Here is a 26,147-nt window from a genome sequence, read left to right as displayed (position 1 = left end):
TTGCTGCCTAATGTTTTCCAACACCAACAAATTTGGCGGCAAGAAATGGCTGGTTTAAATTTATTTTATTAGGCTGTATTATTAATGAGCCGCAATGGCGGCAAGTAATTGCCTCGCTTGCTGGTCAGTTGGATTCAGCCGAATGGCGCGCTGCACCAGCTTCAGGGAGCAGGTCCTGTCCACTGGACTCACCGCCTGGCTGGCATAGATGGTCGTCTGCGCCTCCTCGCTGGCCAAGATACTAAAAACAAAATCAGTTTAAATAATAATAAATATTTTTTGGGCAACCCTAGAATCTTACCCATTCTGCAGATTGGTGTGGCCCAGGGTAAGAGCTATTAGAGCCATATTTGCTGTGGCCAGTTGGTAGGTTTGGTCCTCATGGAAATAGTCAAGAAGGAACTTAAGCAAGACCTTCCGAAGACCGGCGGAGTGGGGAAACATGCGAACTCGCGTCTGTAGAAAGCACAACGCCTTGTGGACACCCTCCTAAAACAATCAATGCATTGTTAATTTAAAACCAACCCAATAAACACCTCCAACGCACATTTATCAGGATATAGTACGACGTTAGGTAAGATACTTCGGCACAATACTCCTCCTTGAAAGCGTACGCACTCAGCTCCGTCATTATGGTTCGGCTCAGCTCATTATCCTTATGAATTATGCCCAAGGCAAAGGCCGAGTACAAGGCCTGAATGGGAACATCCTTCAGCAGGACGCTTTTAAAAAGTATATCGTTAACAAATTGTTATCAACTAAATCAGTATTCAGCTACCAACCACTGATAGAGTAGCGTTTTGGTGTCCGCTTCGCCCTGGTAGGCATAGATCATGGAGGCCATAGCCACCAGGATGGTAGCCGCTTTGTCATCGTCATGGCCAACCACGTTGCTGAGAACAGAGTTGTAGATCGAATAGGATTCCTGCAGCTGACCGGCTCTGTAATATGCCTGAGCCAGGCCTATTATAGGCTTGAACGAGGCATGCGCCACCGTGTTTAGGGCGTTGGCCGCCTGCTCCGGCTGGTCAAGCTTCAGGTATAGATACCCCAGATTGGTGTACAGCTTGTCTCGATCCTCTCCGGGCTCGCACAGCTTACAGGCGCGGGTAAAGGCTTCCACCGCCTGACGGTAGAGCTTTTTCCGGGCGTACAGGAATCCCTGGAACGACAGCGCTGCGATGCTAGCATCGGACTCCTCATTTTGCACGTACCTAAAAAGTATTGTAGATGTTTAAGATAGTCTTATGATATGGGATGAATATACCTAGAGATGTACATCAATACTCACCAGTTAATGGCATCCAGAGCATAGACATCCGCGTACATGTGCTCGATGGCATGCCTAATGTGCGGCTTGTTCCGCGAGTCCGGATCCGACAGCATTTCGCAAACCCAGTGCGTGAATCCCAGCGCTGCCTCGGGATGGTAATCAAACTGCTGACAGTGACGGAATAGATCAAAGGCCTCCTCTCGATCACCAATTGTCTCCGCCACCATGGCCTGGCCTATCCAAGCGTTGGCGTACACAGGACTCGATTGTTGAGCTCGCGTGAAGGCCTCATTAGCCAGCCGGACTTCGTTCAGTTTGATATAGAGAACCCCTAGATTGGTCCAGGCCGTGAAACACTTTCTTTCCAGCTCCACTGCCTGAATTAAACAGTGCTGAGCCAACGGCAGGTTCTCGTACTCTGCCTGCATGTTGATCACCCCGAGCAGATTCCAATTCTGCCACCGATTGCCTCGCTCCTTGATGGCCATCTTGCACACCCTGGCCGCTGTCTCAAGGTGGCTTTTGGCCTCCTCGGGAATGAAGATGGCACTGTAGTAGCTGGCCAGCGACAACTCGTACCACAGGTAGGTATTCTGCTTCAGCTTCAAAGCGCACAGATAGAAACGCTGGGCAAGCTGGAGAAGATCCTTGCGCGACAGATACGCAATGGGTTCATCCCGCTTGGCCAGACTACCGGCCACATCCAGGTTGGCCAACGATGGCGGCAGCTGGGCCGTCTGGACGAATACACTGGCCGAGAGGCGCCACAGCCAAACCATGCCCTGAGCCTCCGGTTGAAGGAAGGCACTAGAAAGGGAAATAGTTTGAAAATTAAATACTAGGATATAAAGTGTCCTTCTTACCTCTGAAGGTGTCCCACAGCTAGTTGGAAATGCTCCTTGCACCTGCCGTAAAGATTCTGGTTCTTCAGACTGTTCGCCATGCCAATGTGCGCCTCAGCGGCTCCTCGAAGTCCAGGCAGGTAACTGGGATTTAGCTTCAACAGCACATTGTAATCCTCAATAGCTTCGGTGTACATGCGAATCGTCTATTAAGTATGGTAAACATTCTTTCTATTAAGTTTTAATTTTTGTTTTATATCTCCGCACCGTTTTAATGGAGGCTATCTGAAGCAGGGCGTAGCTATTATCCGCTGACAGTTCAAGGATCTTCTGAAAGACCCGAATGGCCGAGTTGTAGGAACCACGGGCCGCGTAAGCATCGCCCAATGACTCCCAGTAGACCATGCAGCGTGAGTCGTGTTTGATGGCAATGCGAAAGCATTGGATTGCCTGTTAAAAAGAGTGTTAAAGAGGACATTCCATAGATCATATGTCACTTACATTGTCCCACTTCTTCACTTGCAGGAAATGCAGTCCCAGCTTGTACTGCAGGCGGACTGAGTCGTCACTGCCCAGGTGCCGCAAAGTGTTAAGCAGCAGCGTCTCGTTCAACTCCTCCTCGCCCAGTTCTTGGTAGATAAAGCTCAGGGCATCCACAGCTTCCTCAGCCAGGCCATTGAGGCTGATACATTTCTCGAAGCACTTGCGAGCACGTGCCAAATCCCCAGTGGCCAGCGGATATAGCCTGCCCAGATAGTCAAAGCACTCGGCAAAGTGAGGACGCAGTCGTGTGGCCTTTAATATACTGTTCAGGGCGTCGGAGTAGTTTTTCAATGCCATGTGCAGCTTGCCGCTGAGCAGATGGGCCTCAAATGACTCTTGGTTGCCAATTTTTTGAAGACCCTCAGTTGGCGATCTGGTAGTTATAAACACAAGGATGGGTTTGAGCTTTCCGTAAACTGGTGGCTTTACTTACAAGATAAATTCTGCCTTGGAAAGATCATCTAAGGGCAACTCTTTCAGCTGCTGCAGTTCACCCAGCTTGAAGTAGCAGCTGAAAAATAACAAATTTGTTTTAAAAACAACATGATTATATATTTTTAATAGCTCACCGAGCCAAAGTCTTATTACTGCCTTCAGACTTCTTCAACGTTTGCAACATTCTGACTGCTTCTCTTAGTTTGGAAGGATCTTTTTCGTGGGATAAACACAGGGCGTAGGCTTCGCATTCCTGACCTATCTGCTGCCACAGCTGAAGGGCCAGTTTATAGGCTCCCAGCTCTGTGTGTATTCGTGCCAGCAGCTCTAACGTTACTTTGTACGCGGGATGACTTTGCTGCGCCTGTAGTGCCAACTGTCTAGATGCAACAAACTGTCCCTCAGCATAAAGATCCAGTGCCTTGATCAACAGGGCCAAGTTGGAGTTTGGATTCAGTTCCAGCAGCTGCTCAGCGTACACCTGAATGGGATGCCTCAGTTCCTGTTGCCAGAGATCTTTGCCGGGTTGATCGTGGTTTTCACAGTAGGTCTTGCATATCCACTCGTAGCCATACACATCCCTGGGATGCGATTCGGTCATGTTGCAGGCGTGTCGCACACAGGACACGAAGTCCTTTTCCTTGTAGAGCCACTTCAGGTAGCGCTTGTAGACGACACTCTTGGCACTTGGATCTGAGGTCTCAAGCAGAGCTTCCATTGTTGTTTTGTACTAGGGGTAAGTGGAATTAGACGCTATTCAGTGGCTTATGTTAGGTTTACTTACAAGCTGAGTATCGTCTGGACTAATTTCGAAATCGTTAGCGAACCAAATGCGTCCCAGATATTCCTGAATTTTGGAATAGTTCTTGTCCTCTGGGTTCTTAACTCTCTTCTTCAGTACTGCAAAGCAAGCAGGAGCTGCTCCAGAATCCGAGGCCAAGTTAAAAAGCTTGTCCCAATAGTCCAAGGCTTGTTCTCTAAAAAGACAAGAGTTAAGATCAGGTGTGTACAATTAAAGGCTGGCTTAAAGTAACTAGAATACTTCAAATCTACAACATCACATTTGGTGAAAATTAGTAGGTAGATACGATCGTTATCAAGATTACATTGGGAACCACTACATATCTCCTACAACTGGAGAATTTTTACAAATTACCAATGTGTAAGCTTATCAACACGACTTAGTTAAAGTTTATAAGTCGTTAGATCAAGATCTACTCTAATTTACATTATGATCACATACTTTGGATTATTTATGATTAACGAAACAAAACTGTGGTTCCTATGCTTTATATAGATATGGGGTCTCGACATATATACATTTAAGATTACTTCGTTAAATAGGACTGTTAGGATACCACCATTTTCCTTACGGTTGCAGATCTGCCAGCTGATCGTAAATCTCCGGCAGCTCGTTGCTGGGCGCACAGTTGGCCAGGCCGAGCAGTGCGGCGGTGGCCGGTCCCTCCGTAAACTCGATGCAGTGCCTCAGGTTCTTGGCCGCCTCCGCCTTGTCCAGATTCTGGTAGGCTGCTCCGAGCAACAAGTAGCCCATGGCATTCTTGGGCTCCGACTTCAACAGGCGCTGCAATGAATGTCATTAGGATGATGCGCAATTGGGATATCCGGCAACGTTGACGCCACCTGGCACTTGGGTATGGCCTCCGCATGTTTCCCCAACTTAATTGTCTCCCGGATGTCCTTGATCAAGGCTTTTGTCTCTTTTCCGGCGCTCATTGTAAATAAAAGTGTTTACTTATTTTTATGATATCGATAAATATTTACTGTGCCAACCAGTGCTGGGTAAGTTGATTTGTGATTGCAGAGTCAGTGTTGATCAATGCTGGAGGGGCGCAACAGATGGTTTGGCTTACAATAAATTGTGAAATTTTCATTTAAAATGCCCATAAACTGCAAGTCCCAGTGCGGGAATCGCGCTACCTTAAAGGTGAGTTTGTAGACCATTGACCCGAGTGACATCCCATTAACCATGTTCTCCCCAAAGCGCCCCAAAACCGGCGATGCCCTGTGCAAGGAGTGCTTCTTTGCCGCCTTCGAGGCGGAGATTCATCACACAATCTCCTCCAGCAACTTGTTCCGGCGTGGCGAGAAGGTGGCCGTGGCGGCCAGTGGAGGCAAGGATTCCACGGTCCTGGCTCATGTGTAAGTTTCAGACTTCACTCCCATTCCGCCTATCTAATCCCTGCAATCCTTTCCAGCTTGAAACTGCTGAACGAACGCCACGATTATGGCCTGGAACTGGTGCTCCTTTCCATAGACGAGGGCATTACTGGCTATCGGGACGACAGCTTGGAGACGGTCAAGCAGAACCGCGATGACTACCAGATGCCCCTGAAGATTCTGTCCTACGAGGAGCTCTACGGCTGGACCATGGACCGCATTGTGGGCCAGATCGGACGTTCCAACAACTGCACCTTTTGCGGCGTCTTCCGGCGACAGGCCCTGGACCGAGGGGCCAAGCTGCTGGGCGTGGACAGCATAGCCACGGGTCACAATGCCGATGACATTGCGGAGACGGTGCTGATGAACGTGCTCCGTGGGGACACTGCCCGTCTGCGGCGCTGCACGGACATCCGAACAGGCGGCGGCGAGGATTCCATTCCCCGCGTGAAGCCCCTGAAGTACAGCTACGAGAAGGAGATCGTGATGTATGCCCACTACAAGAAGCTCGTCTACTTCTCCACCGAGTGTGTGTTTGCCCCCAATGCGTATCGCGGCCATGCCAGGGCCTTCCTCAAGGATCTGGAGAAGGTGCGACCCTCGGTTATCATGGACATTATCTACTCCGGCGAACAGCTGCGATTCAAGGACACCGTGAAGAAGCCAGTGCGTGGCATATGCACGCGGTGTGGCTTCGTCTCCTCGCAGCAGCCATGCAAGGCTTGCGTCCTCCTCGAGGGTCTAAACAGAGGATTGCCCAAGCTGGGCATAGGCAAAAAGTCCAAGGGCGAGCGCATGATTGCCAAGCAGGACCAGGAACTAGCCCTTCGGGAGCGTGCTAACTTAGTAAAAAACGATTTTTAACATTTCAAATTGAGGTTTTTATTCAATGTGTGGTTTAATAAGTTTCTGTTTGGTTTTCTTTTTGGATTTTAAATTATCTGATTGATGATTTGTGTGTTGGTCGCAGACATCATTAGTAGACACAGAAGCCTGCCTTGTTAGATTCTCTGCCAAGGAGCCAAATCTGAAAACATAGATACAGCCAATGTTAGTTACTTTGCCCAGAACAATGATAAATTCAAAGAAATGTGTTATGAAGCTCAGTGCCAAGTTTTTAACCAGGGCCCATAACCAGCCAGACATGACTCCCTATCTCCAAAAAAATATTGGAGGAGTTTGTCAGCGCCTAACCTTTATATGGTGTCTGTGAATGGTTTAAGTGATCATCATTGAAGTCTACCTTTTACCGAAAATAGTTTTAGTACTAACCTTGGTGGGTATTTAAATGAGTACATCAGGCATATGAAGAATCTTCCGATTTGGAAAACCTGTAAAAACAAAAGAAGAAATATTTTTAGTTAAAGAAAAAGGAAATGTATGTTTATATAAGTTTGAAAATCATCAGTTAATTATATTAAAAAGTTAGAATCACAACGGTTCATTAGAGATGTCAGAAAATTATAAAGCATCATTGAATATTTAGTTAGGTTTTGAAAATTAATTAAAAATTACCTTTTTATCTTCAATTCTTCAATTGGGCATCGAGCAAGAATATCCAATTGTTCTTTCTCTCATCTGCAAAAGAAAAATATTGAATGATTAGGATAGCCAATACAAACTATTTTATAAAAATAATAATTAAAATACAATATCAGTTAAAACTTGTATAGCATCAATACATTTTTCAGTCGAAAGATGGTGTAAGTTTCATTCATCAGAAGTCATTTTCAAAACTACTTAATTAGTTACTTCAGGTTAAATATATTTAGATGTCCGACAGTTTAAAGAAAGAACTGCAAAGGGATTTATTCAATTTTATATTATTTACCTTTTTAATTTGTCCAAGTTTGTCATAGGATGATTAAATCCAGCATATTTTCAAAGACTGCAAATAGAGAAAAATAGGTTATTAAAAAAACTATAACAATCTTAAAAGGAACGTTTTTGAGGTTGAAATTCAGTGAAAACTTGTATAGCATCATTACTTTTTTCAGTCGAAAGATGGTGTAAGTTTCATTCATCAGAACATTTATTAAGCGGTTTTTTAATGATTTGAAATAGACTTTATTATTATAAATTGGAAGATAAATTACCATTTCAATAAGTGGACCAAGAAGCCTCCATTTCAGCTATGATCATAATTAACCATAGGTCTGGAGAATCAATCTGGAAATTATAAAAAAATTACATTAGTTATGACTTATAAAAATAAAATGACTTCTTTTTGTTGGATAACTTCAGAATTAGTTATAACTGATTTGAATCACAACGGTTCATAAGAGATGTCAGAAAATAGTGTAATAAATCATCATAGAACGACGAAAGTTAGGCATAGGATTTATAAGGATGCTTACCATTAAAGATCAAAGTTATTGGCCCAAAAGCACGTGTTGAATTTCAACTCCATTTTGTTTCTGTAAATAGAATATTTTTACTTAGTAAAATTTCGGGAACTTTTTACATATAATTTATTTTTAGAGAAAGAAAATGTCGGCTTTACGAAAAAAATATGCACCGCAAATTTGGATATGATAAATTTGGGTTATGCTTGGGCAAAGTAGATTTTATCTACGAACAAGTAAAAAGCACTAGCTAAAGTTGAATTTCTTTACACCAGCGACTCGTGTTCGCAAAAAATGTGTTTAAAATTTAAGAAAATTAACTTACCAAGTCACATCTGCCAGCGATTGTACGTAGCACCTCATAATTGTTGGTTCACCTGCAATATAAGCAAATGCATCATTAGATATGATTTTGATTTACTTTATAATTTGTTGAGATTACAAAGGATTCTAGACCACGTGACTGCAATTTGAGTTGCAGCCGGTAAAGTGAGTTTCCTTGTATTTCTTAAATTAATCTTGCAACATTGAGTTCTGCAAACAAGCCAATCGAACTCCATTCGCAGTTATATTCGCTGCAATCTTGGCTAAATTAAATAGCTTAATTACTTACATCTTTGTTATTTTCTTAGAGCGAAGCTGTTCGTTCTGTTCCACGTTTCCAAAAAAGTGAAGTGAGTGAAGTTGGCTGCGTTTCGAGCTAGGGAAGAGAAAAATAAAAATTTCAATGTATCGATATCGAATAAATAAATATTTTAACAAAGTATCGATATATAGATAAATGTATTTAAAAAGTGAATAAACATTATTTTACACCTGTAAATATTTAGGGTGTTCCTTAAACTGTTAAATTGCTGAATCTTTAAATTGCGATCAACTGTTTGGCAGATTTTTTAAATAAATTTATATCACAGAAATTCGAGAAATTCATTAATTTCTAGGTCAATATATTAAAGTTAACTTTAAGTTTAAAATTATAATTTACACAATATATATATATATATATACAATAATTATACAATTATAAAGACGTTTTCTGATATCTAATTGAGGTTGAGACCTAAAATTGTGCAGATGAGTTGATTGTTTTTAAAGGAAGGAGATGACTTTGATATTATTACTTTTTACGTAAAATTGCAATTTATTGCAATTCTTTTATTACGTACAATTTCCAGAATTAATAGCTAAAAACTTTTCTGAATTCAAACATACAAAAATGAAAAGACTGGGAGTGTTGGTAAACAGCTCTGCTTGATATCGACTACAGTTATTCGATAGTTGGAAATGCAACTCTGCGAGCGGGACGGTTATAACTGTTTTCCTGGCCGGACCGACGCGGCGCCAAGCTTTTCGCGTGAATTGTTTTGTGTTTTAGGCTTAATTCGGGTGGGAAAACGCAAAATGACTGATTTCAATGCTTCCGCAGCGATGTTGCCTTTGGGTGCGTATAAGTTGTAGACCCATGCCCATTTTTCGTCTTTAACTAATTTGATTTCCGATTCCACAGATGAGTACTACGAGCATTGCGTAGTACCGAAACCAAAGGTACCACCCCGGTATACCAGCCATCCGGTCCCAAAGAGGAGCAAACGTCAGGCGGGGCGCTTGCGATCGTACAAGGATGCGGGTCAAGATGATGAGGACGAAGACGAGGATGACGATTTCGAAAGCTCCGAGCTGGAGACCAACTGCCAAGATGATGGCGACACTATGGGTCAGATGAACTTCGAGTTGAACGACTTCAACAAGATGTACAGGGAGGAGGAGTCGCTCCACCCGGAACTCTCACAAAGCTCCGCCCAGTGGCGCATTCATGGCAACAATGTGAACCGGCCAGCGGGATCTGCTCCTCTGGTTCCCAATGACCAGACACGTGGCCACGTCAAGTCGCGTCTTGACCTTCGCGATGAGTCTCGCGTCTGGAATGTCAACAACAACCAGAGGCGTCATCAAAACAACTTCCATCGCCGTCAGCAGAACGGCCAGGAACAGCGCCTGCGCACCGCTTACAACGCCTTCAGCAGCAACCAATCTAATCATTCCAATCAGCCAACCGACGTACTAATTAATGTACAAAATCATTTTCCAAACTATCAACAGGGAGCCAGCGATCTGATGGGCCACTATGGCCATTACGATTCGGCCAACTCAAGTTCGATCACCTCTCTCATCGATTCGGTGTCCCATATTCCGGATAATCGTGTCAGGAATCGTTTGGGCTGTGAAACCATTTCGCGTGCGCCGAATGCCTTTAACCCATTCCCGGTGCCGAGCACGGTCCCCACCATGGTTGATTTAGACGGTGATGATTTGAGTAAAATGGCCCACAACGTGCTGCTTTTGCTCAAGAGCGCCGCCCAAAGAAGCCAACAGTCTTCCTTCTAATTTTTCCAGGTAATTTTGTTTAGGAGATCCTTAACGTTTAAGTCGGGCAGTTAAATATCCTTATAAGAACTTTCATTACATTAGTTATGTTAGGTTTTTATAACTGAATACTTTACCTTAAAGCAGCGGTAGGCAGTTTCCCATTAAGCGGGCATAGGAAATTTGCTGTGCTCGATCTCTGCCGCATTACGTACAGTGAACAACCATACTTCAAATGAAAAAGAAAATGTGTGCCAACCGCTGCTTAAAACCTATGATTTATCAAAAACGTATAAGTATTTTCAAATAAGTAAACTCCACCAAAGTTTAACATCATTATTTTCCTCAAACAGTTATAGTATTCCCTTCTTATCCCAGCTTTTTAATTATGCTACAATAATTATTTGCTTATTTCAGAACATCAGAGAAAGAGGCCCACAGTGATGCTATGCCGGAACTGGCTGGACAGTAGCAGCAGCATCACCAGACAACCTACTGCAAGTTAGACTTAGAGAGCAGACCTATGATAAGATTACTTTAAGTTCCAACTACATGATAACCAAATTCAAATAAGTAGGATTGGCGGGCACTTTCTGTGTGAATTCTGGCTCGGCTCAGAGCAAGAAGAAGACTTGGAGGAGGGCCAGTGAATGGCAGTGAATAGTAGCCGACAGAGGTCTTTTTTTTTTATATACAGAATACATATTTCGGCTGATAAGAAACAGGCTGGCCCGCTTATCAGCAATGCCCAACAAGAAGCAGTACACACGGACGGTCGAGATGTGAGAAGCGAAAGCGGACGAAAATAGAAACAAACGGCGATAAATTTACAGCGAAGGCGAATTGTCATACATAAGCGATGTGCCGCAGAGGAGTAGAGTAATAATCAATCAGTTAATCTGCCAATTAGCCGGAGAGTGGACGTGAAAATGATCAGCGGGAACGGATAGCGCGATAGTGAGCAGTGATCGTAACTCCGGATAGTTCTAAACACTAACCTCAACACGTAGTTATTTCGTATTTGTTGTTAAAGCACCGACAAAGCCAGCCAACATATCAAAGAGCCATTGATTCTTCTCACCTAGTTAACTTGTAGAGCGTAGTTTTTGCAGCGGTACTGACTACTCAGCTGAAAGATTTTCCCAAAGAATTCGAAATAAATTTAAATCAGTACTCTAAATGTGCCTTGTTCGTCTTCATCAGAGCCCAGCATGTTGAAATCGAAGCAGTTGCTCCAGCAGTTTTCCAAAGGTAAGGATCCATAGGGGTTTTGGAGCTGAAATGGCGCAATTTCAGTTATATTACACACATTAGCTATCAGTGTTTTTACTGCCGCCTTATTATCAGCTTAAGGCATGTGCTGGAATAAACATAATACTATATCACCAGCTCGTAGGCCCGCCTTGACAGGCCATAATCGCTTTTCACTCTGACCAAGCCGAAGATTATCAGTAAACACTTTTTTGCCAAATTCTTTGGCGTGATGAACTTTCCGCGGATACACTGACTAGCAAAAGTATTCTGTTAAATATTATCCAAAAAAAACATAAGCCTTATGATGGGTATTTATCCTTAACTTAAAAAAAACCATACGAAATTTTAGTAGATGCTCCAGAAAGCAGTGTCATGTGTCTTAATGAATTTAAATTAATGTTCTTTAAATAAAAGTCAGAAACCTAAGCATGTAAACAAGTGTATTTTAAGTTTGAATGGTAGAATTACTTGGAAATTAATAATAACTAGAATAAAACAGCGTTACCTTTTGTGTTAAATTAATATTTTTCGGATTATAATGGTTTACTGGGTGACAAACTTGTAAAAGAATATATATGCCTCAGGCAAAATAAAAATATTATTTTATTATATTTTATCATCTAAAGTAAAAAGAGCCCAAATTAATCGGAAGTACTTTTAAGACCCACTGTTTAGTGCATCAGCTGTTCTGGGAGATTCCCATCGAAATCGACTGGTTGGACTTTGGGTTCCGGGTGTACATAGGATGCTTTTGAGTGGCAGGAAGATTGTACCAGGGGGGTTGAGTAAATTTCCTGTTCCCAGGACACAACTAAGATGGGACTAACGAAGCCATCCGTTTGCAATCGGCTTTTTTACAGAGTACGCAAAGTTCACGCCGAACAACTTTAAGCTAAAGCGGGCCCTGGTGGTCACCAAGTTGTCCCGCTATGAGTTCGAGCAGCTTCGTCATCCGGAACTGTCGCCGGATCAGCTGCAGCAAAAGCTGCGCGATCGGGGAACCGACGTGGAGATGGTACTCTATCTGCACAAGGTGCACAAGGACTTCGAACGCCGGGTGGTGAAGAGTTTCCAGGATGTGGGCTGCGAGGTGAAGCTGTCCAGCAGGTGCGTACATCCATACCCAAATTGTCCTCCTAATCAGTGAACGGAATGGTACTTTACCGGGTGAGGTGCTGGGTACATATGTACATATCTTCTAATACTTTAACTTCAGCAAAACCTTAATATGAGAATCTATATTTTTAACAATAGGAAAATAATATTGACATATAGAAATACATTTTTAGATAAAAGTATTCTTTGAAAAGCTAAACTCTACCTTCTTGACTTGTAATATTGCATTTACATAAACGGATTTACAATGGCTTTATAGCTCTTAAGATGGGATCACTTAAGGATCTAATAAAAATAATTTATGTTTGTAACTTCGATTCTTTATAATATACATACTAGTCTTAAAATTTAGAAAAGATTTTTGTAATTTAAATGAAAACCTTTGCAAATGTGTACCAGTACCCTTACCTAGAGACCTCCAATCACTACTCCCAGTATTGTGCTGTGTGTCTCGTCACCTCGTCACATACTATACTTTATATGTATTATCGATTCGTGACTACTACCCGCTACAATTGATCTCCACATTCACACACTTCGTGTCTCCCATGCGGCCCCTCGCCTTGTGCGTTGACTTTACTAAACGAGCAGACTTGAATTTAGAAGCTCGTTAAGCAAGGATGTCATGAGCTGGGCAGACGTCATTGTGCCGGTAGGCGGCGATGGTACCTTCCTTCTATCCGCCGGACGCGCCAGCCCGCTCTTTGCGCTCAGCCAGCAGAAGACGCCGATCGTGGGCTTTAACTCCGATCCACTCCGCTCGGAGGGTCGTCTTATGCTGCCCAAGCACTACTCGGACAATCCCGCCGATGCTGTCTCACGCATCAAGAGCGTAAGTCCTGGACTAAGCACCTCCCTTGTTATCCAGTTAAAACATTTTCTAATCCTTCACAGGGTGACTTCAAGTGGATGCATCGCTCGAGGGTGCGGACTACAATGCTGGGCAGCAACGGCAAGATCCCGGAGTCCACGGACCTTTTCCGGCACACAGAGGTTAAGATGGAGCAGGTCACCACAGCACCCGAAATGCTGGACCAGGACATGGCTTACAAGTACAAGGCCAAAATGAAACGCATCCTTCCGTACTTGGCGCTGAACGAGGTGTGTTTTACCACAGGAAATATATGTCATCAGTCATTATTAACTAATCACTGTATTTCCCATCTATAGGTCTTCATTGGCGAACACCTCTCAGCCCGAGTGTCCCACTTGCAGCTGGTGCTGGATCACCAGGACGTGGTGAACAAGACAAAGTGCTCTGGCTTGTGTGTCAGCACGGGCACGGGCTCAACATCCTGGCATACCAGCATCAATCGCATTACCAGCCGGGATGTGGACGACCTGTTGCGCTCTCTGCCCAACGGCAACTCGGAGGACGTTAAGTTGCTGCGCCAGAATGCCGAGGAGATCGCCCAGCGGTACAACCAGGGGCTGCTATTCGCGCCTGATGATCCCCGTCTGTGCTACTCGATCCGGGAGCAAATCTGCGTAGGCGTGTGGCCCTCGCCAAAGACTTTTAAAGAGCGTGATTTTGTGCAAACCGTGTTTGTCAAGTCGCATTGCATCGATGCCAGTAAGTAGTTAAGATTAAGAAACTGAAATATAATACTAAGATATGTATTACTTCCTCACACAGACCTGGTCATTGATGGCAGCATTTCGTTCCCATTCAACGATGGCGCCAAGGCTTTGCTGGAGGTCCATCCAGAGGATGCCCTTCTGACAATCGCCTTAGACTGAATCCAGTGATGCGTTCTAAGTGCCTGGTTATCTAGCCCTAGCATGTCTGAATTTTTGAAATTATTTAAGTATGCATTTTGCAACTACTACTTAGCAGTGTAAGCTCAAAAGTTATTTTGTTATTATATAAACATATATTTAAACATCACGTTTAAGCTTTTGTTTGGATTTTTGCATATTTTTTGGCTTGCCCTTGTGGACAGCCGGTTTGCCTTTGGTGAGCCTTTTCAATGGCTTCTTTTCGGTGTCTCCATTGGGGGCTTTACTTTTTCCTTTCCACTTTTTCTCGAACCGCGCACTGTCTACAGATTTGAAACGTTCATCCTGAAGGAGAGTCTTGCCCTCCCCGCTGGCAGCCGACTCTGCCTGCTGCAGTTTTCTCTTCCGGCGAATTTCCTTGAGTTTATCCTTCTGCTTTTTGCGATACCTAGGTGTAAAATACGAATAAGTTTCGGAATGTAAAGAATGATTAGATTTTCCTCAGCTTACAGCGCTTCCATTTGGTCAGGATCCTTGCCCTCCATAATCCACGTCTTGCGCCTGTAGTTCTGCGCTCGTTCATCGAAATCGTTGTTGTCCAATTGCATTTCAGATTCACGGCGAGTCACATTCACTTGCATAAATATCCGCTCCACCATGCGCTCTAAAGTATATTAACGTAAATTAAAATATGACCTTATCATTTCATCTATGAAAAGCTTACGATCGATGGGATGCTCTGTGAGCTTTGTGTTGATCTCCTCCTCAATGGCGCCCAAGAGCTCCAGATCGCGCGGAAAGCGGAATATGGAGATGGACATGCCCTTGCGTCCCGCTCTAGCTGTCCTGCCCACACGGTGGATGTACTCTTTGGGCGTTCGGGGAAGCATGTGATTCATGACCAGCTGGACACTGGGTATGTCCAGACCTCTGGCCGCCACATCTGTAGCGATCAGTGTGCGTATTTGGTTGGATTTGAAGCGACTGAGGGCAGCCACACGCTCCTTTTGTCGCATGAAGCCATGTAGGCAGACGTTATCAATATCCATGCTCTTTAGGGTCATCGAGAGTAGCTGGCAGTACCTAAAAGTGGTAAGTTATAAGCCTATATCTTCTTTACATAGACCAAGATTTACACTTACTTCTTTGTGTTGGTAAAGATCATCACATTAGCGTTTTCGTTCTCCTCGCGATACTTTCTCAGTGATTCGATCAAAACCATGTCGCGATCGTAGTCGGCGCACAGCAGATAGCGCTGGTCCAGGGTGTCCACAGTGGCCACATCGGAGTCCTGCGACCATTCAAAGCACTAAAAGCAAAAGAAAGGCATTAAAGACAGCCGCTTTATAGCATAGTTAACGAACTCACCTCGCTGGCAATGGGAAATATGCTGGACTCCTTCATAAAGTCCTTCATGGTGGCGGAGAAGAAGAGGTTCTGCCTGGTCTTGGGCAGACACCTCTCGATGATGGCCAGGCTCTCGTCAAAGTCGCCGTTCAGCATGCGATCCGCCTCGTCGACAACCAGATACTTGAGATTGTCGAAGGAGAAGGTGTCGCAGCCGGTGAGGTGATCCGCCAAACGTCCGGGCATGGCCACCACGATGTGCGGACGCTGCATTAGCTTCTGACTTTCAATCATCTGGTCCGTGCCGCCAGACACGACGCACACGCGCACCCCCATCGCCTGACCGGCCACCAGGAACTGCTCGGATATCTGGTAGGCCAGCTCGTGCGTGGGCGTCAGCACCAGGGCAAAGTGGCTCACTGGCTCCTCGCTCAGCCGCTCCAGAATGGGCAGGGCGAAGGCGAAGGTCTTGCCCGAGCCTGTCTTGGCTGCTCCGATGCAATCCTGACCAGACAATATCGCCGGAATGCAGTTTTGCTGGATGGGAGTTGCTCCTTTCAGGCCTGAAAAGATATTGATCTTAACTACTAATTTCAAGGACTGGCTGACTTGACATTACCCAACTTGGTTAGCTGCTTCACCAACCAAGGACGCAGGCCCAGGATCTGGAAGGGATTGGCCTCCTTCCGTTGCATTTTGGTAAATCAAAATACCACGAAATAAACAACGAAAACAACGTGCGCGAGTGCTACTGATGGGAGAACTTCCGATATCAAATTTAGTATAAAGTTATCGATTTTTGTTTATTCTTCAGATTAAATTATTAAAACATTTTAAAATTTTTATAAAGCCAACCAAACAAATAATTTGTATAAAAATAAACCAAGAATTATTCAAAACAATTAAACATTTAAATCACATCATCATCTATAGAACGTACAACTAAAATAATTATCCTTTGAAGCCAGCCTATCGATAGGTCGCTTTACACATCTCCAACGCCGAATTGGCGCGATCATTTTGTAAACACAGCAGAGGATTTTGGATCCAAGTTTTAGATTCTAAAATAAAAGAAATGAACGCGGAAACGGATATTCTAGGCGTGTCCCTATCCTACAGCGAGCTGCAGGCTATAGACCAGGAAGATATCATCCTGCTTATCGACGTGGACTCGGCTGTAAATATCTGCAAGGAGTCTCTAGAAAACGAATCCGCAAATACTGTGGATGTCTTGACATTATGGTTCAGTAAACTCTTAAGAGCTTATATTGATGAATCTGTGTGCTGTATACGAGCGGTAAAGGAGATGTGCCAGTGGTTTCAAATGGTAGGTCTTCTTACATATTATATTCTAGTTAAATAACTTCAGTTTCGTCCTCAGGAATCAGACAGCGGTACCAAAATTCACAGCGCTCATATAAAACTCTTCGAAGAGGCTCTTTCCTTTATCACCTTATCCAGGGATCATTTGTTGAAGGCGGGAGAACGCCTGGTTCATATTTTTACGTATCTTATGTTATCAATGATAGCCTTTTTCTTGGGAGGCAGGTAAGTCATGCTATAAAATCGACATATCTACAAGATATCTCTTTTAATATATGTATTCCATCCAGCGACAGGAGTGACCATCAGCTTCTTGTAGATCTTCAGTATGCTGTGCTTTCTTTGCTAAAACAAAATACCACAGGATCGAGTGAAGTCCACCCCCGTCTTACTCCCTGTAAGTTAGGAAGATAATCTTTTTGATACTATCTATTAGGTCTATTGTTCGATTTGAGTTCATACCAGTTCTTTAATGGTTTTTCTGAATGCACTAAACCCAGGAAAAGACCTGATAGTTATTATTATACATATATATTTTCCATAAACTTCTAAAATTTTAAATTCTTTAATTTTAGTGATGCAAAAGATAATGGAAATAGCCGATTTTGAAAGAAAACAATTTAAGGATTTGGAGTTACCTGTAAGGACAAGCGAGACGATTACTTACATGTGCTTGCATTACATGTCACACGTTAATCTCAAGGATGAACAAATACCCGAATGGCTAAAGGAAACGGTTTCGCATCTATGCGAAATGATCCTCAGTTACTTGGAGGGTCTTTATGAAAATGTATGTGTAACATGTGTAACAGTTTTTTAAAAGCTATAAAACAAATACTTATTTTCAGGGCACTCTTACTGTTCCCGCGCAAAAATTAAAAGAGTTCATGGAAGTTATGCGGACCTATTTTTTAATGCTGCTGCAGATATTCAATAATGATATAACCCAAATTGACGATGATATGGCTGCTTGTCTCATGGACGTAATAATGTCTGAACAAACGTAAGATAGTGAGAATTGGTATAATTGTTTTTGAATTTGGTATAATTTTCTTTCCCTTTAAGGACGCCCTCATATTATTCTGACGAGGATATTCAACGGCTTATTTCTATGTATGTTAGACCACATGTGATGGAACTTTTTGACTTGGTTTACTCTTTCCAAAAATGTCAAGAGGTAAGACTCAAACTGTGTCCGAATGATATAGAAATGTCTGTATTAATGGATTTTCGGTTTCTATAACAACCCAGTTTATAAAACATGTTTTTATAGAGGTGTCTATATTTTAGTATTTAATATCCGGTATTCTGTGTACACCAGAATGGGATTACTTTGATGTTTGCTTAGATTTTGTATCTACCGTATCTACAAACGACGCAGATGTCCTTCCAAGTACTTGTCGAACATTAAACCAAATCTTTGAATACTTGTTTAAAGGTAAGACATCTTTAAAATACTCTTTATTTCTTACTAACTATTTGTTGGATCCACAGATGCCACCAACTTTGTCAATGCTGAACGCTATGAACGAGTAATGAATGCCTTTGGTAGTCTCTTGTATTTGGTGCCCAACAGAGAACTGCATAGTTATTTCTGTGCTGGCATATTTCAAAAGGACATTATTACGTCGCAAGTGTGTGCGGATATGCTAATGCTATGTTTTCGGTAGGTAATTATATTTCAAGAACCATTCAATAAATTAAATTAATTTATATTTTAGCCTAAAAGAGGTTAATAAGTGTTGGACAGACAAGGACATAGAACTAGCTGTAGCTTTCTGGAGTAAGTGCAATAATTCTTATGCCTTGTTCTCACAAAATCCCAGCCAATGGCATGTGCAGAGATTCCTCAGATATTTTCATTACTTGGGAAAGCGAGGGCTTCCTGCCCTGAGCATTCGAAACTTTCGACACCTATCTGCAGTTGCAAAACCAGATGCCCAAGTAGGAATGAAGCTATTGAATCGCTTAGAACACATCTCATCTTCAGCGCCCACACAGGTTGAGGTCTATTATGAAATGGTAAGTGTAGGTTTATTTCAAAATTACAATTTCTAATTTTTATTGTACCTCCAGGCTGCTCTTCTAGAACTGTTGGTGCAGCAGAGTCAAACAGACTGTTCCCAGTGGTTTCAGAGGACATCAGAAATGGCCAAGGAAGTTATGAGCATTGACAATAGTTCGACCTTCACTAGTGCCTATTTCAAGCTGCTTTCTCGTGGGAACAAAACAACGCAACTACTGATATTACGGGGATTGAACGCTACTAATGGATGCACCAACTGGCATCGACAAAAATTCCTAGACTCTTGCAAAGCCAGCGATGATGCCCAACTAAGAGTATTCAGTGCCCGCCATGTCGTAGGTGTTGATGTTCAACCATTTTTAGAGGCTTTGCGACTGAAACCAGGAACTTTGGATGAATCGCTAGATAGTTCACTTGATGTCGCTAAATTAAGCTACACGCGGCACTCGGAACACCATTGCCCAAGCTCTAGCTTCAAACGTAAGCGGAGTGAAATTCCGCCCAAGGAAATCCTACGTGAAATCTACGAGGGCTCACTTCAACTGGGTCACTGTAGCGAGGCCTTTGATGAGACCGACCGGGATCTGTTAAGAAAAGTGATGGCCAATTTGAGTAGGATCGATCCAAGAATCTAAACATTCCACACAATTTCAAATTCCCTTAGGGTTGTTCTGGTTTACACAGTGTGATCCAAGTATTATGTATCTTCCTAGGATGTAAAATCATCTTGAATGAGAATGCCTAATTAAGAGGATTTATGTTTAAGTGAGAGGATTAAATTGTAAATAAAATTGTAAAACTCACCTGCAAGCGAAGCCGATGTGAAGCTGACGAAACTGCCAGCAAAAAATGCTCGAACGGCCACCCGAGTGATATCTGAACGTCGTGCGGGTGCCATTGCACTCAGGGCGGCAATGAGGATGCCCAGTGATCCGGGGTTGGCAAATCCACAAAGCGCAAAAGTAGCAATCGAAGCGCTCCGTGACTGAGAATTTAATTGGTCACTCTTCCAATAGTATACTCAATCTGTACCCACTTACCCCTACTTTATTCTCTCTTACCAACTGGCCTAGGTGCTTATAGGCGACAAACTCGTTGATCAGCGATTTTTCGGCCACCACCAACCCAATCTGTTGACAGTCCTCCCACGGCACGCCCATCAAGAAGACTATTGGGACAAACACTTGAGCGAGCAGGAAGAGCAGAGTGATGTTCTTCAGACCTATCAGCTCAAAAGTCCACTCGGTTAAGGCGTTCAGGAAGAACATTACGGCCAGAAAAGCTATGATGTTCGACACAATCCCGAGGACGATCATCAAGGCTGCCGCTGCTCCACTGGCGGCTGCATCCAAAATGGACGAATCTGGCCTTAAATGGTTAGTAAAATAAATTAATATAATAAATAGAGCCTCAGAAATGCATCTTACGATTTTTCCAGCTGTATGTTGTCGGATCTGGTCAGCGATTCCTCGGTCTCGGGGTAGAACAGCTTGGAGAAGGCCAGGGAGCCCGGAGCAGCCATCACGCTGGCCGTGATCAGGAAGGCGGGCGAGGCACCGAAGCTTACATATGCTCCTAGCACGGTGCCCGCCACCGTGGAATAGCCCGAGGTGCAAATGGTGTGCAACTCGCTCACGGTCAGTATGAGGATGTACGGCCGGATGACCAGGGGGCTCTCGGACATGCCCAGGAAGATGTTGGCTGCTGCATTCACGCTCTCACAGACCGTGGTGCCCACCATGGCCTGCAGCAGAAACCCCAAACCGTTCAGGATGAACTGCATCCAGCCCAGATAGTACATAATGCTGGAGATCACGCTAAAGAAGAACACCACCGCCAGTATGGCAAAAGCGAAGACATAGTCGTCACATATCCGATCGCCGTACACAAAGCGGGCTCCGTAGTTAGCATAGCCCAGAAACAAGGACACCTTCTCGCCAAGACATTCAAAAATGGAGCGACCGAAAGGGGCACGCAGGCAGAAGATGCCCAGCAGGAGCTGGCCAAGAAGGCCGTGGGTCACGATGCGCCAGGGAACCCTTTTGTGGTGCTTCGATACCGCGAATCCGATCAGGAGAAAAGTCACAGGTCCCAGCAGTCCTATCGCCTTGGTCGCATCATAGCGGCACTCGTAACCGAGGTAGGCCACCGCCAGCGAGATCACAATCAACAGCATTACGCCGGAAACTATCCTATCCTTGGAAAAATGGACACATATAATAGATGTAGGAAATTATAGTACTTTAAAGGCAAAGAAATTCTGGAGGTTTTGCATTGGAATCCAGTTTCTATGCAAGTTTCTACTTACAACTTGCGACTGAACACAATCCATTTGTCAATGGCAGGTTCCAGGTAATTGTTATAGAGCTTGATGCCCACATATGGCTTGAATACCCAGTAATACAGCCAAAGTATATAGAATATGACAAAAATGACTATGAGGAACCCATATCCGTGGCACCAGTTCATTTTACATAGAATATTTCCCGGACATTCGTCGGATTCCTTGTCTAGACCAGTTTTTGATGTATCAGTTCGTTTACCATATGGCAGCCACAAGACTCACCGAATAATATGAAGACTACTGTTGCTCCAATAAAATGAGCTATGAAGATTACGTGAAGCAAGACATGAAGAACTATATAGGTGATTCTCCGCGCTTTCGATCGTGGTGGCTTTTCCTCCGGTGCTTCTTCTGCTGGCTCCTGATCAGCCATCTCGAGCTAAATTTAAATAGAGTGTTTTCTAGAAAAGTGTAATCGTTATGACTAACATCCCAAAGCCCTCTTAAAAGATAGGTAGTAATAATCTTAGCAACAACATTTATTTAATAAATAAGAATTTGTGTATTTTGTATAATTTCATCAGCTAATTATCACTGGAAGGAAGGAACTAAAACTGAGTAACGTTTTTCCGACCCAATTTCTGGAATATCCGGTTGTAGTTGATCGCCTCTTCCTCTTCTTGTAAAAGGATGCCTGCAGGAAAATAAAACACATCATTTTGGAACCCATTGCTTTGGATTGGTTAACTACTGACCTGCAAAACTGGCGGATACGAAGCAGACTATGCTGCCCACCACAAAGGCTCGGAAAGCCACCGATGTGATGGTGGAGCGACGATGAGGCGCCATGGCACTGAGGGATCCGATGAGGATGCCCAAGGAACTGGGATTGGCGAAGCCGCAGATGGCAAAAGTGGCGATGCCAGCGCTGCGGGCCTAAGGTTATACAAATAATGGGTTTTACTAACCAGTTTATTGGTAGTACTATAGTAAACTTACAGTGATTTGTTTGTTGTCAATGTATTGACCCAGACGCTCATAGGCCACAAACTCGTTGATAATGGTCTTGGTGGCCACCACTTTGGCGATGATATCGCAGTCCTCGGGGGGCACACCCATCGCCCAGACGAGCGGAATGAACAGCTTCGAAAATATCCACTCGAAGTCAATGTGCTCCAGACCCACCAGATAGCCAAACCAGCTGACCAGGCCATTGAGGAAGGCAATGAAGGCCACAAAGGCCACTATGTTGGCAATGATGCCCAGGACAATGGGCACGGCATTGCTGGCACCACTGGACGCTGCATCCAACAGCGAAGAGTCCTGCCTATGAGGATAAAAAAGAAGGGAATTATGGTTAGTCTAAACTTTAGATGAAGGACTTACGATTTTTCCAACTCTATTGAATCCGCTGAGGTCTGGCTCTCCTCCGTCTCCGGCATGTAGAGCTTGGAGATGGCCAGCGTGGCGGGAGCCGCCATCACCGAGGAGGTGATCAAGTGGGCAGCGGATGCCCCAAAGGACAAGTATGCCGCCAGCACGGTTCCAGATACCGTCGCAAAACCGGACACCATGATGCTGTGGATTTCGCTCTTGGTCAGCTTGTTGATGTACGGCCTGATGAGCAGTGGACTCTCAGACATTCCCAGGAAGATATTGGCCGCCGCCGTCACACTTTCGCAGACGGTGGTACCCATGACCTCCTGCAAGATCCATCCCAGCTTTACAACTATCCATTGCATCGTACCCAGGTAGTACAGGATAGAGATGAAGAAGCTGAAGAAGAAGATCACCGGCAGGATGGCGAAGGCAAACACGTTGTTTGACACCAGGAAGTCGCCGAACACGAACTCTGCTCCATCGGTGCCATAGCCCAGGAAGGTGGCCACCTTGTTGCCAAAACATTCGAAGATTTTGCGGCCCACCTCCCAGCGGATGCAGAAGATGCCGAGCAGGAACTGGCACGTGATCCCCGTGATCACAATGCGCCATTTGATGGCACTTCGTTTTGTGGAGAAGACGTAGCCGCACAGGATGAAGAAGCAGGGGCCCACCAGGGATACCAGCTTCTGTGGCTGGTCCCGGGTCTCGAAGTACACGAATATGCCCAGCAGGACGAGGATCACGGCTATGCTGGCAAATGACACAACCCTGGAGGTGGAAAATAAGTTGGTAAGGTGTAGCTCCAATTAGATTTTAGAATATTTTCTTGTTTTTTTATGAGATAAACTTTATATAATTAGAAAGTACACTGCTTTATCAAGATATATACAAAGCGATACGTTATAATAACCAGTATTATTTTAGAAAACTTTATAATTCTTATTTCTTTATTGAAATTTTTTGTAACTTTAAGTCATTCAAGAATGATAATCAGATATTCATTCCTTTAATTATTGTTATCGAAAAATATAAGAGGTTCTTGCAATTCTATGAACAGTATATTAACTTTTATGTTTTTCCTTTAACAGACCTTTTTGTTATTAATATAAAATTTCAAAGGACATTAGTTGGTATCCTTTAAGTACACAACTATTTCCTGCTTATAGTTCTACCGTATGATCGACCTACCTGGTTCTGCTGAAAGTGTGCCATTTTTTGGAAAAAGGACTTAGGAAGCTTCTGTGTAGTTTTCTCCCCACCATGGGCTTGAAGATGTAATAGTAAAACAGACCAAAGTAGGTGAAACCCAATAGGAGCAAGAGCATTCCATAACCAGTGCAGAAGTTAATACCACACAAAGGATTATCTTTCCAGTAGCACTCATAATTGGCTGTAAGGGGATAAGAATTACCTTCTGTAATGAGGATAACTCGGGAGCATACTTACTTATGTCGTGATAGTGATAGGTAGCATATGAAAAGTAACCCACTACAACGAGGTGCAACAATATATAAGTAGAGATCTTTACAAGACGAGCCACTTTCGGATTCTTCTCAAAGTATCCCTTTTCTTTTGAGACCTCTGCCATGTTTTCCAGCGGAAGTTCCTTGAATTCTTCAAGGTCATGGATTTCCAACTCTTTCTAAAAACATTGGTTTAAACTTAAACTAAATATATATATATTTTTAAAGACAAGCTTACATGGTCCATTTCGTAGCCATTGTTGATAGCTCCCTTTGAAGAGTCGTCTGCCATCTATAACGATAAAGTAACCATGACAAGTTATTGGCCATTGCCGGAATCGTAATCTGGTATAATCTCTATCAAAATGCTTTAGACATCGAGTGGGCAGATTTTTCAAGTGTCCAAAGCCACTAGATAGGTTTCTTTCGGGCGGTAAATCAAGGTTAGACAAGTTGAACGTGCCCACTTAAAAGAAAGCGATGGGTGCCGAAAAGTTGTTTTCTAAACATGAGTTGTGCTTTTTTATTGCACTTGGCACTTGGTATTTCTGAGTTAATTGCTTTGCTCCAGCACGTGGTTAGTCACTCCAGTTATTTCCGTTGATTATTTCCAAGGGTTAAGGAGGGTAAACTACGAAATTGGTTGCAGATAAGCCACTTCAATTTGTATTCTTGATATATGTCGGCCGTAAATCCCATTCAATGTACTATATATCCCCGTTAGGTGGTCTTTCAGTTAGGATTTTCCAATAAGGGTAATCGGAACCCGTGTTGATAGCACTATCTGAGTGGCATTTAGCCAAACTCGTGAAAGTTAATAAAGTACTTATTTATAGTCGCATAGTTCTGGGAACAAGGTGATATACTAGTGTCCTCTAAAAACATGACACCGAAACACACGTGGTAAATTATATTTTCATTCAACTGCAGTCTAGCGTAAAATGCATAGGCACAATAAATCACTTTGTATATTAAATCTGAGTAATTATAGCCCCTCGATTTCGTGCGACGCCAGTTAATTCACCTTTTTGTATTGTTTGTTTTCGCTTTGTGTTTAATGAGTACTATCGGCTTTTATGGCCGAAACGGGTTTTCAAAGTCGTTACTCTCGGTGCGTACTGGCCGAATACTAATGACTGATTAATGCATCTGCTTAGCCTGGCTAAAAACTCTGGCCAACTGCCATCGCAGCTCGTTGAAACTCGCGGCAAGACTAAATTCGTTTAATTCTGTCCGGGCGTTTTTAATACGATCGTAAGTACGCGGTATTTGATAGGGGAATATCAGGTTCGGATCGGCACACTTCGTTTTTTAACTTTGTAAAAGATTTTATGATTTGTTATGATTTACAATATCTTGATACCGTTTGGCCTTGCCGATTAAAGGAGATAATGTAAGTTAAGAGCAGGGTTAACTTAATGTTCCTTATTAATTTGGTTGTTTTTCCTTATGTTGTGTTAACTAATTAGCAATGGGTACTTGACAGCCCCAACTCAATTTGTTAAGGATGGATATGTTGCTTGGAGGCGCTAATTGGGTTAAACAGCATGGAGAAATAATTACTAAATAAACATTAGTTTGATTGTGGCAACTCCGATTTTATAAATTGAGTTATACCCTAAAGTGTGACATAAAGAGAGTTGTACTTAGCCTATATTTAGAAGATTTTAATTTTAGATGATTTCCTAGAGAGTCATATAGTGTGTCTAATCCCCTTATATCTCTTATATTCAACGGGCCTTTTTTCTCTGTGCTAGAATCAGGGTTTTATAAATTTCTCTTGCCTTATCTCTCCAATTAGGTGAAATACACCTGCCATGCCTGAATAGGCAGTTGAGATGATATGTATACTGTTTTATCAGCTGGTTGTTAACAAAAAGACGTTCTCTGCATGCGCTCTATGCGATATTAGCGAGATAATTTCCAGTGTGCCATATACCTCTCCACAGATTGCAGGCGATAGCGATGACGTTTGAGGAATCTGATTGCGATAGTGAGGCCGGATGATATGGGGTTCCATACCCGCCCCTTGATAGAGGTCTGGGTAACTTGACTGGTGGTCGAAGGAAGTGGCGATAGCAATAATGTCACAATCGCTGGATGTCATAAACAGCCAAGTGCAAAGTTGAAAAAGGTTTCTAATCGTAATCGTATGGAATCCTACAATAAAAAGAAACATCTTATCGTCGAGCCCCTCGTGTGACAATCTGATCTAAAAGGGGATAACACAAGAAAATAAGTAGTCGACT

The 26,147-nt window shown here is 43.3% G+C and overlaps 8 protein-coding genes, 2 long non-coding RNA genes and 4 other non-coding genes across 21 annotated transcripts; 5 read left to right on the top strand and 9 right to left on the bottom strand.

Annotated features, from left to right (window-relative positions):
- Positions 1-52: 52 nt before the first annotated feature.
- On the bottom strand, positions 53-4,891 carry LOC119549249 (tetratricopeptide repeat protein 37). Its single transcript, XM_037857155.1, has 13 exons — positions 4,738-4,891; positions 4,467-4,678; positions 3,878-4,070; positions 3,228-3,823; positions 3,092-3,169; positions 2,617-3,031; positions 2,383-2,565; positions 2,137-2,321; positions 1,292-2,080; positions 783-1,214; positions 548-722; positions 302-489; positions 53-241 (listed from the first exon to the last, which is right to left on the bottom strand). Exons 1-13 carry the CDS (start codon positions 4,828-4,830, stop codon positions 82-84), a joined length of 3,699 nt encoding a protein of 1,232 aa, XP_037713083.1. The 5' UTR covers positions 4,831-4,891; the 3' UTR covers positions 53-81.
- On the top strand, positions 4,867-6,147 carry LOC119549251 (cytoplasmic tRNA 2-thiolation protein 1). The gene is made up of 3 exons (XM_037857157.1): positions 4,867-5,041; positions 5,099-5,256; positions 5,313-6,147. Exons 1-3 carry the CDS (start codon positions 4,994-4,996, stop codon positions 6,136-6,138), a joined length of 1,032 nt encoding a protein of 343 aa, XP_037713085.1. The 5' UTR covers positions 4,867-4,993; the 3' UTR covers positions 6,139-6,147.
- LOC119549252 lies at positions 6,132-8,310 on the bottom strand. Its single transcript, XR_005219394.1, has 8 exons — positions 8,233-8,310; positions 7,945-7,996; positions 7,632-7,691; positions 7,371-7,443; positions 7,106-7,162; positions 6,790-6,852; positions 6,547-6,605; positions 6,132-6,301 (listed from the first exon to the last, which is right to left on the bottom strand). It is a non-coding gene; the product is annotated as an uncharacterized LOC119549252 (long non-coding RNA).
- On the bottom strand, positions 6,675-6,754 carry LOC119552325. Its single transcript, XR_005219658.1, has one exon. It is a non-coding gene; the product is annotated as a small nucleolar RNA Me28S-Gm3255 (small nucleolar RNA).
- LOC119552336 lies at positions 6,921-7,000 on the bottom strand. The gene has a single exon (XR_005219669.1). It is a non-coding gene; the product is annotated as a small nucleolar RNA Me28S-Am982 (small nucleolar RNA).
- On the bottom strand, positions 7,227-7,306 carry LOC119552335. Its single transcript, XR_005219668.1, has one exon. It is a non-coding gene; the product is annotated as a small nucleolar RNA Me28S-Am982 (small nucleolar RNA).
- On the bottom strand, positions 7,511-7,595 carry LOC119552326. The gene has a single exon (XR_005219659.1). It is a non-coding gene; the product is annotated as a small nucleolar RNA Me28S-Gm3255 (small nucleolar RNA).
- Positions 8,311-8,931: 621 nt separating the features above from the next.
- LOC119550308 lies at positions 8,932-11,163 on the top strand. Its single transcript, XM_037858909.1, has 3 exons — positions 8,932-9,060; positions 9,127-10,013; positions 10,401-11,163. The coding sequence occupies exons 1-2, from the start codon at positions 9,021-9,023 to the stop codon at positions 10,002-10,004; spliced, it is 918 nt and encodes a 305-aa protein (XP_037714837.1). The 5' UTR covers positions 8,932-9,020; the 3' UTR covers positions 10,005-10,013; positions 10,401-11,163.
- Positions 10,425-14,248, top strand: LOC119550307 (NAD kinase 2, mitochondrial). Of its 2 annotated transcripts, none has more exons than XM_037858908.1 (6): positions 10,425-11,234; positions 12,098-12,344; positions 12,957-13,185; positions 13,248-13,454; positions 13,524-13,926; positions 13,990-14,248. In XM_037858908.1, the coding sequence occupies exons 1-6, from the start codon at positions 11,195-11,197 to the stop codon at positions 14,091-14,093; spliced, it is 1,230 nt and encodes a 409-aa protein (XP_037714836.1). In that variant the 5' UTR covers positions 10,425-11,194; the 3' UTR covers positions 14,094-14,248. The 2 variants fall into 2 exon arrangements, with proteins under 2 accessions (XP_037714836.1, XP_037714834.1); XM_037858906.1 differs by having other exon boundaries at positions 12,945-13,185.
- Positions 14,205-16,114, bottom strand: LOC119550306 (probable ATP-dependent RNA helicase Dbp45A). The gene is made up of 6 exons (XM_037858905.1): positions 16,039-16,114; positions 15,441-15,982; positions 15,215-15,381; positions 14,797-15,155; positions 14,583-14,736; positions 14,205-14,520 (listed from the first exon to the last, which is right to left on the bottom strand). The coding sequence occupies exons 1-6, from the start codon at positions 16,112-16,114 to the stop codon at positions 14,232-14,234; spliced, it is 1,587 nt and encodes a 528-aa protein (XP_037714833.1). The 3' UTR covers positions 14,205-14,231.
- A 330-nt stretch (positions 16,115-16,444) lies between these two features.
- Positions 16,445-19,422, top strand: LOC119551800. Of its 3 annotated transcripts, XM_037861350.1 has the most exons (11): positions 16,445-16,746; positions 16,801-16,967; positions 17,033-17,139; positions 17,318-17,532; positions 17,591-17,745; positions 17,808-17,919; positions 18,033-18,180; positions 18,237-18,408; positions 18,464-18,525; positions 18,585-18,764; positions 18,819-18,955. In XM_037861350.1, exons 1-10 carry the CDS (start codon positions 16,495-16,497, stop codon positions 18,746-18,748), a joined length of 1,554 nt encoding a protein of 517 aa, XP_037717278.1. In that variant the 5' UTR covers positions 16,445-16,494; the 3' UTR covers positions 18,749-18,764; positions 18,819-18,955. The 3 variants fall into 3 exon arrangements, with proteins under 3 accessions (XP_037717278.1, XP_037717277.1, XP_037717276.1); XM_037861349.1 differs by having other exon boundaries at positions 17,039-17,139; positions 18,464-18,764; positions 18,819-19,422; XM_037861348.1 differs by having other exon boundaries at positions 18,464-18,764; positions 18,819-19,422.
- On the bottom strand, positions 18,751-21,540 carry LOC119551802 (sodium/nucleoside cotransporter 1). 4 transcript variants are annotated; one of them, XM_037861353.1, is made up of 7 exons: positions 21,335-21,540; positions 21,077-21,278; positions 20,196-20,960; positions 19,991-20,136; positions 19,809-19,936; positions 19,573-19,753; positions 18,751-19,509 (listed from the first exon to the last, which is right to left on the bottom strand). In XM_037861353.1, the coding sequence occupies exons 1-7, from the start codon at positions 21,483-21,485 to the stop codon at positions 19,478-19,480; spliced, it is 1,605 nt and encodes a 534-aa protein (XP_037717281.1). In that variant the 5' UTR covers positions 21,486-21,540; the 3' UTR covers positions 18,751-19,477. The 4 variants fall into 4 exon arrangements, with proteins under 4 accessions (XP_037717281.1, XP_037717279.1, XP_037717280.1 ...); XM_037861351.1 differs by having other exon boundaries at positions 19,809-20,136; XM_037861352.1 differs by having other exon boundaries at positions 19,830-20,136.
- A 30-nt stretch (positions 21,541-21,570) lies between these two features.
- On the bottom strand, positions 21,571-25,113 carry LOC119550634 (solute carrier family 28 member 3). The gene is made up of 8 exons (XM_037859470.1): positions 24,923-25,113; positions 24,137-24,190; positions 23,882-24,077; positions 23,624-23,825; positions 22,439-23,203; positions 22,052-22,379; positions 21,808-21,988; positions 21,571-21,746 (listed from the first exon to the last, which is right to left on the bottom strand). Exons 2-8 carry the CDS (start codon positions 24,188-24,190, stop codon positions 21,661-21,663), a joined length of 1,812 nt encoding a protein of 603 aa, XP_037715398.1. The 5' UTR covers positions 24,923-25,113; the 3' UTR covers positions 21,571-21,660.
- LOC119550636 lies at positions 25,072-26,088 on the top strand. Of its 2 annotated transcripts, none has more exons than XR_005219494.1 (2): positions 25,072-25,152; positions 25,700-26,088. It is a non-coding gene; the product is annotated as an uncharacterized LOC119550636 (long non-coding RNA). The 2 variants fall into 2 exon arrangements; XR_005219493.1 differs by lacking the exon at positions 25,072-25,152 and adding an exon at positions 25,237-25,291.
- Positions 26,089-26,147: the final 59 nt, after the last annotated feature.

Source organism: Drosophila subpulchrella, chromosome 2R (assembly GCF_014743375.2).
Source record: "Drosophila subpulchrella strain 33 F10 #4 breed RU33 chromosome 2R, RU_Dsub_v1.1 Primary Assembly, whole genome shotgun sequence".
NCBI lineage: Eukaryota > Metazoa > Arthropoda > Insecta > Diptera > Drosophilidae > Drosophila > Drosophila subpulchrella.
The sequence above is the reverse complement of the archived record's forward strand: the minus strand, read 5'-3'. Positions and strand labels throughout refer to the sequence as shown.